Source organism: Labrus mixtus, chromosome 21 (genome assembly GCF_963584025.1).
Source record: "Labrus mixtus chromosome 21, fLabMix1.1, whole genome shotgun sequence".
Lineage (NCBI taxonomy): Eukaryota > Metazoa > Chordata > Actinopteri > Labriformes > Labridae > Labrus > Labrus mixtus.
This window is the reverse complement of record NC_083632.1, coordinates 100001-116055: the sequence shown is the minus strand read 5'-3', so window position 1 is coordinate 116055 and position 16055 is coordinate 100001. Positions and strand designations below refer to the sequence as shown.

General features: G+C 44.4%; 1 protein-coding gene across 3 annotated transcripts in view; it reads right to left on the bottom strand.

Moving 5' to 3' along the window:
- Window positions 1-16055, bottom strand: part of stxbp4 (syntaxin binding protein 4) — a 50779-nt gene that overhangs the window by 4032 nt on the left and 30692 nt on the right. Inside the window, exons 17-21 of one of the 3 annotated variants that reach the window (XM_061027495.1) lie at window positions 15374-15553; window positions 13315-13431; window positions 12986-13035; window positions 9543-9707; window positions 6967-9424 (exon numbers count right to left, since the gene is read on the bottom strand). In XM_061027495.1, the coding sequence (XP_060883478.1) occupies window positions 9563-9707; window positions 12986-13035; window positions 13315-13431; window positions 15374-15553 (492 nt within the window). In that variant the 3' untranslated portion in view covers window positions 6967-9424; window positions 9543-9562. Of the gene's footprint in view, window positions 1-6966; window positions 9425-9542; window positions 9708-12985; window positions 13036-13314; window positions 13432-15373; window positions 15554-16055 lie in introns of those variants that run through there. The other 2 variants (XM_061027494.1, XM_061027493.1) reach the window with 2 other exon arrangements.

Here is a 16055-nt window from a genome sequence, read left to right as displayed (position 1 = left end):
CACTACATCCTGCAGGGGGCGGGGCTTCTGGGGGGGAGGGGCCCGGTCTGAATGTTGCATTTACATTTCTGCTGACTCGGCCTTTAGAGGGTGCTTGAAAGAATGAATAAGCATCATGTTTTAGATGATATAAGATGTGTTTGAGCTGTAACTTCCCTCCTTCTTTAATCATCTTTATTTATGAATCCCGTCTTTTCCCCAGTTGTGTCCACGAGGACTCAAACACTCCCATGTTCATGTCATGATAATCTTCATGTATGAACACGGAGACGACAATGTGGTTCTCACCGCTGGAACAAAGACAGCCAATCAGAGCGGGAAGCTGCTTTGTGCGTCTGTGAATACAAAGTGTGAAGCTGTGAGGTACATTTCACAGGCCGGGTTTCACCCCCGTCACCCTGACGGGAGGGACGGGAGGCCGGTGTCAGGTGGTGAAAACACGTCGGTCAAAGAGGAAGAGACACTGACATGTACATCGATGAACAGGTCACTTACACGACACAAAAGGTTCCTCGAAAACCTGAAAACATCGACATGGTACGGTATGTACCTCGGGTGTACTTACCTGTTTGTGACACGTATGCACAGATCATGTGTTTAAGAACTTCTGTTCCAATGTTTGCAAGGTGATCACAACTGTCAGGTCTTCGTTTCATAAAAGCCAAAGCGCTGGCTGGACTTACATCTGACCTGACGCGGAAAGTTAACGGGTTATATGGTCACATATTGGAGTTAAACCCGCACATGGACTGTTTGAGACTCTCCCCTGCGGTCCATCGAGACCAAAACCTCTCGCCATGAGAACAGTTTCTTCCCCTCTGCTGTCAGCCTGATGAACAATGTCCCTGCCCCCCTCCCCCTCCTCCCACATAACCCAGACTCTCATCACCCCCACAGTCAGAAACACATCAGAGTAATGTGAACGCTGAATCTGTTCTTTATGCGTTACATTAACGCCCACTGGACTTTAAATGTATTTTCTTTACATGCACTCTGTGAGTAGTTACATACACTGTAAGATTTTTTTTTCTCATAGTCCACTGCACAGCTCCTATATTGCACCTTTTGTACATTTTGTGTTTTTTATATTTTACATTTTTAAATTACAGTTTAGTTTTTTATTTTATTATTGTGTCATACATACATCCATATGCCCAGCCCGCATGTTCTTACATGACACCAGGTTCCTGGATCAGAGTGCACGAGGTAAACTATATTCATTCTCAAGAAACAAAAAGAGAAAGCAAGAAGTCAAACTAATCAAACAGAATATCCTGTCTTCTTTTCCAAGCTCTTGAAACAAAATTATCAAGTTTAAACAAATCAAAGTTAAACAGCCGTTCCAGTTTCTGCACATCTGTCTGCACCAATATTTCAGATTTTTACTTTATGAAACAATAATTCTCTTAAATCATCAGATGTTGTACAATGAAAAAGAAAATGGGACTCCAACTCACACATCTCACAAAGTCTGTTTTCTACTGGAATATTTTTGAATCGACCGACTTCAACGGCCAGAGGGAGAATATATCTTATATATAGTAATATCTTCTTCTTCTGTATTATTTAAGTTGTTTCTAGTTCTGCTTTATGTCCTTGTTAATTGTTTAGCACCAATACACCAAGACAAATTCCTTTATGTGTAAATGTACTTGGCAATAAAACCAGATTCTGATTCTGATTAAAATTAGCCGATACCGATATTCAAGTGATGTGTTAATATCGGCGGATATTATCGGCCGGATGATGAATCCGTCCGGCTCTACTTTTTGAATCCATCATTCATTAAAGTAACAGAGTTTGCATCGTTTTAAAACACGCTGGATCGCAGAGTGTCCAAACATTTTGATAATTTTGGTTCTGGTGTCGTCGTTTTTACTTCCTGGTTGACTCACAGTTATTATTCCTCACTCTGGTTTTATTTTAAGGTGAGGCAGAACTAGATGTTTGACTACTTCTGCCTGCTTCACTTTTTTAGAATAGAATCTCTAACTCCGACTTTATACCTGACCTTGATGTCCTGAATATTGATTTGAATGATTTCTCTCTCTCTCTCTCTCTCTCTCTCTCTCTCTCTCTCTTCTTTAAACTGGGTCAGTCTGTGTTTTCTTTTCTCTCGGCGGCTCACGCTGAGCTGTAATCGTTGTTATCTAAGATTGAGGCTGTGGTCACTTTAAGAGCGATCATGTGCCTGATTTAATCTGTCGGGGCTGCACAGAGGCCACGGCTGCTGCAACCGTCTCCGTGGAAACGCACATTTACACACCATCACGCTCCTGTCATTTAATTAACCCCTCGGAGCGTCGTTATTAAAGTCTGCTGAGAGCTGAACATGAAAAGGTCACACGTCGACGGAGTCCAAGTGTTCACAGAAAACATGTTTAATATTCATTCTGATTTCTTAGAATCTCGTTGATTTAAAAGGTAAACAAAAGATGTTGTTGTTGCTGAGGAGCTCGAGTCTCTTTTTTATTGTCATGATTACTTTAATAAAATCCTTCAGCATCACAATGGAGGAGCTTTAAAAGAACTTTAATTTTGGATTTTATCCGGGCAGGACTGACGATCTGGATCCTCCCCCATCACGCCTGATACAAACTAATTGTGCGTTCCAGTGACCTCAGAGCTGGGAGTGATGTCACACCTGAGTCGACCGCGTTTCAGTTTCGAGTTGGAAACAAATCGGACAAGCAACATGGACGCCAACAGGAGAACCTTCTTTATGAGAAAATAACACAACAACATGTCCACAGAGAGAACCGTCAGGACATCGGTCTCATTGATTTAATAAATCTAAAAGAGGACGAAGCTGCTAAAAAACTAAATAAAATAAATGAAGTCCATAAACATAAAACGTCTCCTCCTTACTTTAACCCCCTCACTACGCTCTGCCAATGAAAGACGTCTGATCCAACCTTCACAACAGGGTCCTAAGGGTCCTACCCTTTGGCCAATGCACACACACACACACACACACACACACACACACACACACACACACACACACACACACACACACACACACACACACACACACACACACACACACACACACACACACACCTAGTGTTGTAGTACTTGAAATCGGTCTCGGTCTAGTCTATGAATCTAAAGTATTTTTACTCGGTCTCAGACTCCGGATTCTAAATTAAGACCACCACTGATCGGCTAACGTCCTTTCTGTGATTAGAAGGAAAACGCCTCTTTTTAAAAGAACAAATAACTTGTAACGGCCACAACCTCTAAGTTATAGACACGCCCCCTAAATACAAGATGATGATTCTTCAGAGATATTTATGGTCCTGGTCTTGACTCAGTCTCGGAGCACTCTGGTCTCGGGTATGTCTTGGTCTTGGTTAGTGTGGTCTTGACAACAACACTAACACACACACACACACACACACACACACACACACACACACACACACACACACACACACACACACACACACACACACATGCAGATACACACTCTGACTCAGCAGGATACCACGCACGCTCAGCTGCATGAATGAGGAAGCAAACGCCTGATAAAACATGTTGATCTCCTCCTGCAGCATCACGCTGACTGCACACACACACACACACACACACACACACACACACACACGCACACACACACACACACACACACACACACACACACACATGTTGGCCTCCTGCCTGGACTTCCGCTCTCTTCCTCTGGCCTGATTTAGCTTCATCGTTTCACCTCGGTTGCCTTTCTGCCCTGACGGCGAGTTCACGCTGGGATCACAGAGGAAGAAATGCAACAAGGCAGCCGCACTTTGGCTTTTGTCTTCACTTCATGAATTAACTGTTTATACTTTAACCTAAAAAAAACATCCGGCTGCAAGTTGTAGTTGTAAATTTCCAACAGGTGCATGATGAGAAATAATCTCAAAAGGAGTCAGGAAGACGATCTGGTCTATCGCTCGCTCACATCGCCGTCTTTCTCTCAACACTTTCTGGGGCCGTCATTGGATAATCAGCTGTCTGATCAGCCAATTGCATGGCGTCCCCTCTCTCTCTTTTCAGAAAGGCGATTGTTGATGTCACCGGCGCTCTTTTCTAAATGTTTGATATTCCCCCTAGTTTTGTCTTCTACCCTCATCCTCCTCGCTCTTCGCTGATCAGGAAATAAACGATCTCAAATATAAAACATGCAGTAAAAAGTAACGGAGCAGAGTCACTCATACAGCGGCCGTTATTAACAGACTGTTGTCATGGAGACATGACGGACTGCCAGCGCTTTTCTGCCAGGTGGTCATGGGGCCTAATGGTCCCCATCTGACACCCACTCTCGTTGCTTGCTGAACACGGGTTGGAGGTCTAGGGCCCAACAGAGTCTAGAATCTCTGCTGGTCAGCTTCACCACCACCAGGGTCTGGACTCCATGGGGGGGAGGGGGGATTTATTCTGTCGACGCTCAGATTTTAAAATCTCCAAAAACAACCACAACAAGAAGTCCTTCTGTCAAGTCCCATATCCATGTTTTCCATAATCTGAAATGTATTCACTCTCCAAACTGAGCTGCAGTCGGTGACGCGGTCAGATCTCCGGTGTTTGTAAAATCTCAGTCTGCGGGCTGCCAACATGTCGTCTTTAGATGTGAGTCGTCTTTTGACAGTCTTAGTGTGTTTAAGGCGTTAGAGAACATCGGTTAAACGTGTTATTAAATGTCAGAGTCAGCCGGTTTTGTCCCCTCGTTTTTAAATGTTACGAGTAGTGAGTCATTCATGATGACTGAAAGATTTCATCCTAAAGGTTTTTATTAAACATGTCGGGGGAGAGAAAGCTAACCCACACAGCATTTATTAAACCTGAGAGTGTGTGTGTGTGTGTGTGTGTGTGTGTGTGTGTGTGTCATTGAGTGAGGGTAACAAAGGTTCCTGCAGTTAAAGGCTTTACCATTTAAAAGGTGAACTCGTCGCCAGGCAACTAGGGATTCAGGTGATGTTACACACACACACACACACACATACACACACACACACACACACACACACACACACACACACACACACACACACACTGACCTACTTTCTGCGTCTTGTTTTTATCTCTAACAGGACACGATGGAGGAGGATGGAGGACGTCTGTGAAGCTGCATCGCTGCTGTTCATTATGTAAGCGAGCCCACGCCCCCCCGAGGGAAATTGGGCGACTGTGTTACAAATGCACATCTCGCTGCTTAAAACAAACGCTGTTGCATAAAGTTAAACGTCTGTGCGCATTTAAAAACATAATCGGGGATATTATACCGGCAAAAAAACAGCCGTCGCTACCAGACTGAAAGCGTGAACACACCGCCTGCGTCTGGTTATTTCAACGTTTGAAGGCAGAAGATGTTTGATTCATCCAAACGCCACAGGATACTCCTCTGAGACGCAGCCTTTAAAAGTCTGCTCTCTTAATGCCCAGACAGAACAAGAACACAGCAAAGAACTAGAGGCCTTTTTCTTGGCCAAAAAGTTGCACTTGAACACATCGCAAAGACTACAGCTGGCCAACCACCACGTACATTCTGCACATGCTAAGAGGAAATAAATCTCCATGCCAGCAGGGGGCGGTACTCTGTAATCGTCATTCCAAAAACTGGAAACCGGAAGAGGACGAGGGCGAAGAAGAAGGCGGTTAAATAAACCTTTTTCTCACTGCTTTCGCTCAACACTCCTAATATAGATACTTCTTTTGTTTAAGATTTATTTTTGGGCTTTTTGTGGCTTTATTAGAGAGACAGGACAGTGGATAGAGTCAGAAATCAGGGAGAGAGAGAGAGAGAGAGAGGAATGACATGCGGGAAAGGAGCCACAGGTTGGATTTGAACCTGGCCCGCCCGCTTGGAAGACTACAGCCTCTGTTCATGGGGCGCACACTACCCACTGCGCCACCAATATAGATACTTCTAATCGAGAATAATGTTCTTTGTAAACTGATAAAAAGTTGAAGTCGTCTACTTGCTTTTGTCACTTCCTTTTTTTGTTCTCGTGCAGCTTAAAGGCTTTATATGTGATGTTTTGATCCAGCAGATGTCGCCCTTGAGCACCAGCATGAAACCAAAACAACTGGCGCTGCATTGTTGTGTTAGCATGCTAATGCTAGTGATCTTTATTCTGCTCGTATCTTCACACTGCATGTAAATTTACCTGAAATGAGCGTGATCTAGAAACACAGTTAAGCAGTGAGTACAGTATGTTATTCTTCTTTTCTCTAGTCCCTCAATTAAACAACTTTTATACACGAGGGGAGGAGTCAGCCGGCCGTCCCAACGATGTAAACAAAGTGAAGATAGGACTCTGAAAACTCTGAAAACATCACAGACAGTGGGACTCGGGTGTTACACCCATTGTAGACAGTCATGACTCACAGAGTTATTTTCAGAGGAGATACTTGATTTCTACATTAAAGTGAGAAAAATCTAATTTAAAGACTAACAAAGATTAACAGCCAATCAGAGGGATTCCTCTCACCGACCGAGGCTGATTAAAAATGTCAAATTGGCCCAAAAAAAGGCTGACAGGAAGCGAGGGAGCTGGACACACCACAAAAACTAGGGCGACGAGCTCCTCGGCGTCTCAGGGCCTTTATGAGGTGACGTTTGATTCTGTGCCACAGAGCCGACATAGAGACGGACACCATGTTTATTTTTCTTCTGGAGTCTCGTTTGATTACTGGAGTCTCAGTGAGATCTAGTTTCTGTGAAGTAGTTACTACAAACTGCAGGTGTGTGGTCTGGCGGTCTGGCCGAGTCGCCTCGTGTGTGCGTTTGGAGAGTTATTTGAACCTGTCCTCATGTCTGTGGTCTCTCAGGTTTTTAAAATCGTCTCGCGTGTAGCCAGCTGTGGGGCGTCTCTAAAGGTCAGCAACTGCAGCACATTGTAAACCAAATCGATACAGCTGCTTCAGTCTTCAAATAATGAGGACAGTGATCTGATATTTGACCTCTTTACAAAGAAGAACTCGTCTTATGTACAGTTTTTTATTCAGAATATTTACTCAGAAAAAAAAAAGATTAAATACACACAGCAGATAACTCCTTCAATCAGTGCTGGTATCAGACCATTACGGCTGCATTCCAATATGAATATATCACAGCTCCTTCACGTCTTCATCCCTCCTGACCTTGTGTTGGAGGGTGACCTTTCCAGCGTTTCTCCTCCCTCTTTGTTTGATGATGAAGCTTTGTTTAGCTCGCTAATCTACAGCACGAACACGAGCATGGCGGCGCTCGAACACAAAGCTAACAGTGAAAACAGAGACTGACACAGAGCTACCGTACGTTATTTTCTAACTCGCTCTGAAACTGAACGCTAGCTACAGTAAACAGCAACCTTATGATACTGAGACGTTGAAGCTTCTATTGCTTGTTAAATGAAGGTGTTTATTGACAGAGGTTCACGCCAGGTCTAAAGGACTACATCAACGTTTTTGGGAAAGTTTCCTCAGATACCCAGAATGTGACGAGAATTTAGGCACTATCTCTGTTTCTGATGAATGCTAACACTTTTAGCTTAAAGTATATTAGCCGAGAATCCAACCAGCAGCTGCTTAAAAGAAGGAGGGGGAGGGGCAGTGACATCGTCCATTGGTTTGTTGCCTGTTTGACATTTTGACCAACGCCATATTGGTTTTCTGGAGCCAGAAGGGACCACAGTGTGAAGAGAAGGTGGAGCAATGGGTTAGCAAATGAAAGGCTAACTGCTAATTTCCACACAGTCTTTGCACGCCACGGTGCCGTTCACTGCCTCTCTAGTCAATGCTCCTGTTTCGCTGCTCGGTTTCAAATATGCACCGAGTCTATTTTCGACGGAGCCCGCTGCAAGCAGGAAGTCAGACGGTTGTTTTGAAGTACAATTTCAAAATAAAACACTATATACAGACCTCGGATCGTACGTTCCATCACTTTCTCAACATTACGTAAAAACAGGCACCGTATGAACAACAAAGCAACATGTTGTTTGCAAGTTTTTTTTCTATTTATTCCCGTGTGATCTTGTAGCTCTCCTGTGATCCCGTTTGTACAGCTGCTAATGGTTGCGCTTATGCTCCAGGAAATGGACCCAGTGGGGCAGGGTGCACAAACCGTGTTTCTGATGGAACGCAGCGCGCACCGACTATTGGTAAATCGCGGCGGTTGGATATAGAGCTTGAGAGCTTAGTTGCATAGGTGAAATACTTCAGGTAGTTTATTCCAAAGGCAGATTAAAATGATAAAACTCTGCCTCTTAAAAGTGCTTAGGGCGTGCTACAAAAGCAGCCTCCATTTTGGCTCTGTTTCCTCAAAGGTAAAGGGCTTGAATGCAGCATTGATTTCATGACTTCTCATCACATAATAAAGTGATTGATCGACAAAACTTTTAAACGTTCATGTAGTCCTTAAAACGTGCGTCGGTCTCCTTCCAGTGTTTCAACCTGCACAGACTAACAGTCGGGGCCTGATTCACTAAAGGATTGTACGGATTCTGCGCCTGTACGAAAGACTCAAAAGGAAACCTTTTAACAAAACACACACACAAAGGGTTAACTGCACTCCTATGTGGGCTTCAGAGCAAAAAGTGCACCAAGGCTGTTTGTGCGTGTTTAAATGATCCATCATGTGGTCAATAGGGGGAAAAAGCCTCTTTCTATGTAAATCAGCCTCATTTTAGAAAGTGTCTAATTTACTACCAGTGGCGCTACAAGCCACGAACAGTTAGAGTGGAGAAATTACCATCGGCTGAGAGTTGGCGGTAACTGCGCTGCAGTGTTTATTAGAGATGTGACGTCTCTGTGTGCCTTCAAAATAAAAGCTCTGTAAATAAAGTCAGTAAATATGACTGTTATCAATATAACCAGGGGTTGAATCGATCCGGGGCTGTCAGCGTCTCCACGCTCCACATGTGTGAAGACGCTCTGGAGCCGTTACCATGACGACGATGTCAGTGTTGTTTGTCTTTGAGTCGACCTTTCTCGCTCCGTTGAGGGAGGACTCTCACATGTTTAGAGTGTGTACTCTTGATAAAGTTTCTCATCATCTTTATGTGGAAAGAACTGAGCTCCGTCAGTGTGAGAGTGCAGCTCCATGACTGATGCATGATATCAGGAGCTTTTATTTGCTGAATCCATTCTTAGTGAATCAGGCCCTCTCTGAACTAACAATCACTTGACCTGTGTGTTTCTTTTCAGTTTACAACACTGGAATAAAAACCGTAGTTTATTGCCTATTGACTACTCAGAAGCTATGAAGTGATAATTGCGCTGGTTGACAGAAACTAAACAGAGTTTCATGCAGAGTTAAGACAAGAGTCCGTAGCTAGCAGGTTCTGAGGAGATGAGGAGTTGTTGGGGGAGAGAGAGTTCGGGTTGACGGCGTTCGGTCTGTTTCCTGCTGACGTCTCAGAGCGTCCTGACATTGTGCCGTCGATCCTCTAGAAGGTCAGCACTGAAACGGGGAGGACAGGAACAACAACAGGTTGCAGGATCAGTTTGGTTTCATCCGGCGGGACTCTTCATGCAGGGCGGCTTAGAAACACAGAGGAGGAGGAGGAGGACGTGCAGACCTGCATGCGTGGAGCTGAGATCACTTACAGTCGACCTCCAGGATGGCTCTGACAGTCCGTGTGAGCTCCTTTGCCTCCTGAGCGAGCGTGGCTGAAGTCCATGGAGTTTTCTTGTAACGAGGAGGGAGGCCTTGAGACGACACTCCGACTTTAACGTCTCCAGAGCTGCACAAAGAGAGAGCGTACGATCATGTTAATGATATGTTCACTGATACTACTGATGACTACAATGAAGAGCGTTTAAGGATGAAAAGAAAACACTGAAAAGCTGAACAACAGATAATATATGTCTTGAATTATGGGGGTTTCACATTAGGGACCCGAGACCGGATCTGAGCACACTTGACCCCAAGTTCAGTTCATATGATCAGTGTGAACACGAGTGTACTGTAGGTGGTTTCAGGCACGGCTATATGATTTCATCCTCTGAGCTGCAGGGTAAATGTGAAAGTAGAAGTGGGGTCATTTTTGGCATCTAAGAAATAACAAAAACATCTGCAGTTAGCAGGATGGACTGCGTTGTCTGCACCGGACAGAAGCCCTCCTCAGACCTCATAACTTAGCTCAGCCATCATCACGTCTTACGTTCATATTTATGTGTTACAGACCGGAACTCCACACACACACACACACTCAGTAGCATGGCAATCGTGCCTATTTTAACTTTAATTTGTTGTAACATCTGTACGTGAGCAGGATGTACGTTACAGGTCGCTGGCAAAGTACCTGGTACCCCAAACACCCATTGTTTTTTGTTTTTTTTGTTTTTTTCAAAGATTTATTTTTGGGCTTTTTGTGCCTTTAATGTGGAGATAGGACGGTGGATAGAGTTGGAAATCAGGGAGAGAGATAGATTGGGGAATGACACGCAGGAAAGGAGCCACAGGTCGGATTCAAACCTGGGCCGCCCGCTTGGAGGACCATGGCGTCCATACACTGCGCACTAACCAGCGCCCCCAAACGCTCACTTTAACATTCTCATTGCATCCATACCAACATAATGCTCCACCTGGCTAAACTTTTTTTCTTCAAACCAAAAACAGCTGTTTGCACCGGGCTGTAAACATGTCGGTTCTGCTGTGAAGTTGGACATTTAAACACGGCCTCTACGCAGACGGGTTCTTTCGCCCTTCTTTCTGCACCGGACACTTTAAATATTCCTCATGATGTTCAATTTAAATCTGATGTGAAAGTCTCAACCTGCTGAGGCGACCGTGTGGTGACGGCTGTAAACTCTGCTGAGCTCTCTCCTGAAACTCAGACGGGACTTCAGGTCTTTATTATTCGTCTCGTCTCTGCACAATGAGGCGTTCTTTGCTTTATCGTCACGGCGCCGTCTAATGGCCGTAATGAGAGCGGTATTCAGCGTCAACAACAAAAAGCCATTAACAGGAGAGAAAGAGCTTTTTATGACTCCACAGAAAGGAAGAGACGTTCGACCTGGACAGGCTTCATTCTGCTCACAAACAGGTGAGGAATCTTTTTTTTTTTTTTAAAGCTGAGGGGGTCCTGAAGTTACGGAAGAGCAGCCGAGGTGTCCTACTGACCTGGTCTGGAATAAAAGGAAACCTGGGCAGGAGGTGCCACAGCTGGGTGACTTAACCACACGACCGATTGACCTGATTTACAGACGGACTTGCACAACTGACCAGCAGGTGCGGGTAACTCGTGATGTTACGCTCGATGAAATAACAGATCGGCCATGAGACGGAGAGAAAAACAAAAGACCAGAATGGAGGACAGAGAGAGAGAGACTCTGATTACACAAACAAAATATAAAAGGAAAATGTAATCGAAACAGGACGGATTAAAAAAACAAGAGCAGTAAAGATAAAGACAGAAAGGAAGGACTTAAGGAGACAAAGAAGGAAGGAAAAAGAAGGACATAGGGACAGATCAAACGATAAAGAAAGGAGAGGAGAGGAGGAGCAGAGAGGAAGAAAGGAAATGTTTTCAAGAGGAAACAAAGGAAGCAACAGAAGAAAGAGGAAGCTGAGAATGAAGACTGGTTAAAGGGAAAGGAACAAATATGGACGAGGGAAAAGAGGAAAAAAGAAGGTTAGAACGACATTTGAAGGAAGGAAGGAGGACGGAAAGCATATAATGAGCAATATTATGAGAAAAGTCCATCCTCTCCGTCTTCTGCCTGCTCCACTTTTCAGAAAATGTGTGCTCAAACAGGCCGTTTGGAGATTTTCCCTTCATGACATCACAAAGGGCAGTAGCCCCTCCCCCAGGTGGGTGACACTCCCACAGCTAGGTGTTTGTTCTGCCCTCTGAGTCTGCCTTCTCACCGTAAACAATAGGACATGGAGCGAGAAAGACTGAGACACCCAAGCCCTCCCGAGAGGGGGCGTGGTCAGACACAGCTCATTAACATATTTAAAGGTACAGACACAGAAACAGCCTGTTCTGAGCAGGGCTGAAATAGAGGGGTTTATAGACATGATCAAATACAGGATCAGAGTGGATTTAGAAAGCCCCTCTAACGGGACTGTAGAGTAAACAAATATGGCGGAGGAGGATAGATTCGGACTTCTTTTAAATGTCGACTCACAAAGAAAGAAGTTAAACTCTGAAAAAAGACACGGAGATGGCGTGACGTTGTCGCTGTTTTTCATTCTTCAGTCGTCTCGTATATCAGAATGTTTTTTTTAATAGGATGGCTTAAAGAAGGGGAAATGCAGCCGTAAGTCACCCAGATAATCGTGTAGTTTCTGCCACGCTTTAGATAGAGTCATCAAGTCCAAAATGGCGACTGCCACAGTTGGGCTTCAAAACGCCTCAGGCAGAGACACCACCATGTTTTATACACTCTATGGTTCTCCTTAGTCTTCTTCTTCTTCTTCTTCTGTGGTGTTAAATGTTTAAATGAAATCTTCTCGGTGTGACCTCTCACCGTCTCTCAGGTCGAGTCATTTCATAACGCCGCTGCTGCTGCTCGCTGCGGGCGAGCATTATCTGAGCTAACTGCTGGCTTACCTGGGCTGAAGTGGGCCAAGCTGGACCACCGAGAGTGTGTGTGTGTGTGTGTGTGTGTGTGTGTGTGTGTGTGTCAGGGCTAATGGGCTCTGCTCTCTGCAGGAGCTCTCATTATGTAACTCTAACGATGGTGTCGGGGTCAGACAATAACACACACACACACACACACACACACACACACGCACACACACACACACACACACAGAAACATCCTCATAACACACAAACATCCACTCGAGCTGCAGATATGGTGGTTGCTAACGGCAACCAGTTTAGCAGCTCGCAGTCACTGACTCATTAGCACAGCCGCCGTGTTGCTAATGATCAGCAGGCTTACAAGTACTGTAACTCCCCCAAACCCCCCCACCCCCCTCTGTTTCTATTACACACACACACACACACACACACACACACACACACACACACACACACACACACACACACACACACACACACGCTACCTGTGGCTTTTCATCGGTCCGTGACTTTCGAGCAGGAATTCTTGAACATTCTGCAGAAACAAAACAAACAGAAAATCACATGAAAACATTTATCAGCAGTTTGTAGAAAACGTTCTCGATTCTATCTCATTAATGAAACGTGTGCACGCCTGTGGTTCGCACATTAATGAGTAATCAGTGCTGATAAATCCCACATGTCCTGAACCGGCGAGCTCGTGCAGGTTCGAGGACACGTGCGTTCAGAAACGCCGCCAATAAACCATTTATGGTAACGACACACCCCTTTAAACAAAACTTAAATGAGGGCAGTGTTTGATTTTTTTTTTTACCTCCACAAAGCTCAGCAGCTTCCCCGTTGACATCTCAAAACCCTTTTTGGCCGCTTCGCTCTTCCGTAGTTGACACTCCAGGACGACCACTCTCTTCTTCAGCTCCTCCGTCTCCTCCTGCGGGAACAATCAGAAAGATCAGAACAATCAGAACGATCAGAACAATCAGAACAGTCAGAACGATCAGAACAATCAGAACGGTCAGAACAGTCAGAACGATCAGAACAATCAGAACAGTCAGAACGATCAGAACAATCAGAACGGTCAGAACAGTCAGAACGATCAGAACAATCAGAACAGTCAGAATGATCAGAACGGTCAGAACGATCAGAACAATCAGAACGGTCAGAACAATCAGAACAATCAGAACGATCAGAACGATCAGAACGATAAGAACAGTCACAACAATCACAACAATCACAACAATCAGAACAATCACAGCAATCACAACAGTCAGAACAGTCAGAACGATCACAACAATCAGAACAGTCAGAACAATCAGAACAATCACAACAGTCAGAACAATCAGAACAATCACAACAGTCAGAACGATCAGAACAGTCAGAACGATCAGAACAATCACAACAATCAGAACAGTCAGAACGATCAGAACAATCACAACAATCACAACAATCAGAACAGTCAGAACAATCACAACAATCAGAACAGTCAGAACGATCAGAACAATCACAACAATCACAACAGTCAGAACGATCAGAACAATGACAACAACCAGAACAATCAGAACGATCAGAACAATCAGAACAGTCAGAACGATCAGAACAATCAGAACGGTCAGAACAGTCAGAACGATCAGAACAATCAGAACGGTCAGAATAGTCAGAACAATCAGAACAATCAGAACAGTCAGAACGATCAGAACAATCAGAACGGTCAGAACAGTCAGAACGATCAGAACAATCAGAACAGTCAGAATGATCAGAACGGTCAGAACGATCAGAACAATCAGAACAATCAGAACGGTCAGAACAGTCAGAACGATCAGAACAATCAGAACAGTCAGAATGATCAGAACGGTCAGAACGATCAGAACAATCAGAACGGTCAGAACAATCAGAACAATCAGAACGATCAGAACGATCAGAAAGATAAGAACAGTCAGAACAATCACAACAATCACAACAATCAGAACGGTCAGAACGATCAGAACGATCAGAACGATCAGAACGATAAGAACAGTCACAACAATCAGAACAATCAGAACAGTCAGAACGATCAGAACGATAAGAACAGTCAGAACAATCACAACAATCAGAACAGTCAGAACGATCAGAACGATCAGAGCAGTCAGAACAGTCAGAACGATCAGAACAGTCAGAACGATCAGAACAATCAGAACAACAGGAGAAGCGTTTTAGTCAACTGAATCATTCTCTGTATGTGACAGCTGTTTTATGGATCTACATTATTTTTAGGTGGATTGAGCTTGAGGTGGAGCAGCTAACTGTTCCCACTTGTGTCCAGTCTCTATGCTAAGCTAAGCTAATTGGCTGCTGGTCGTTATTTTAAGTAAAGAAACTTATGTCCAAAATTAGGGACGATATTAAGTGAAGAGAAAGAGTAGAAATAAATGTTTTCCTAAAAAAATACAGAAGAGGCGATTGAAGAGGCGGACTGTTTCCTTTTGGAAAACAGTGAATTCGGGGCGCCAGTAGTGTAAGTGGTTAGTGCTCCCGCCCCATGTACAGAGGCCATAGTCATCCAAGATGGCCGTCCAGGTTCGACTCTAAGCTGTGGCTCTTTTCCGCATGTCATTCCCCACTCTCTCTCTCTGATTTAAAACTCTCTCCACTGTCCTATCTCTACAATAAAGGCACAAAAAGCCCACCAAAAACAAATCTTTGAAAACAGTGGAGTCGCCCCCTGCTGGCCATTAGAAAGAATGCCAGTTTATGCATGGCCAACTGAAATGTTTTAACCACCAGGGGGAGCATGTAGAGTGAAATTATTATTATTATTATTTTTTTTAAAGTTTTTTGAAATAAATCAAAGGCCAAACTAGGTGAGCTTTCTGGCTCACCCTCACTACATCCGTCACCTTATTGGTCGATGCTGGTTGCTCCGCCCTCTGTGTCTTAAGCTCTGCGATCTCGGCCTCCAGCAGGTGGATCACTTCCTCATAGTCCATCTCCATCCCCCTCGCCTGCTTCTGAGCCGCCTCCGCCAGCTGGATCCGGGTCCTCAGAGCCCGACTATCCTCCGCTCCCACTTTGACCTCCTAGAACAAAAAAAAGGATAAAGGTTCAGCCTGAGGGACGTTTTTTCTGGATCAGCAGGCTGGGGAGTCGTGTCCCGGCAGGACTCGCACAGACCTGTCAGCGCTCTGCATTTTTCTGTCTTTTGATAAGGTCAGCGACATGTGAAGGCAACATCACGCACAGATATGAACAATGTGTCGAAAAAAAAGACAGTCATGTAAACCTCCGTCCATTTTGGAAAATGACTCAAAATGAATAAAATCAAGTCTCAAGGTTGTGTTTTTTCTTTGTTGCCATTTTTCACATCCAAAAAATCTACAACAATCTGTTATTATTATTATTATATTATGTAAATTAAACTCGGATACATCAGCTCGTCTGTAAACATATTCTCTTCCTCAGGTCGGTTTCACCCGGTCGTCATGACTACGGTCAACAAGGAGGTCATTTTCACAGGAGGGGGGAGTAGCAGAGAGAACTCCCGTGATTCCCCACCAGCCTCCACGTCATCTTTTTGTTATT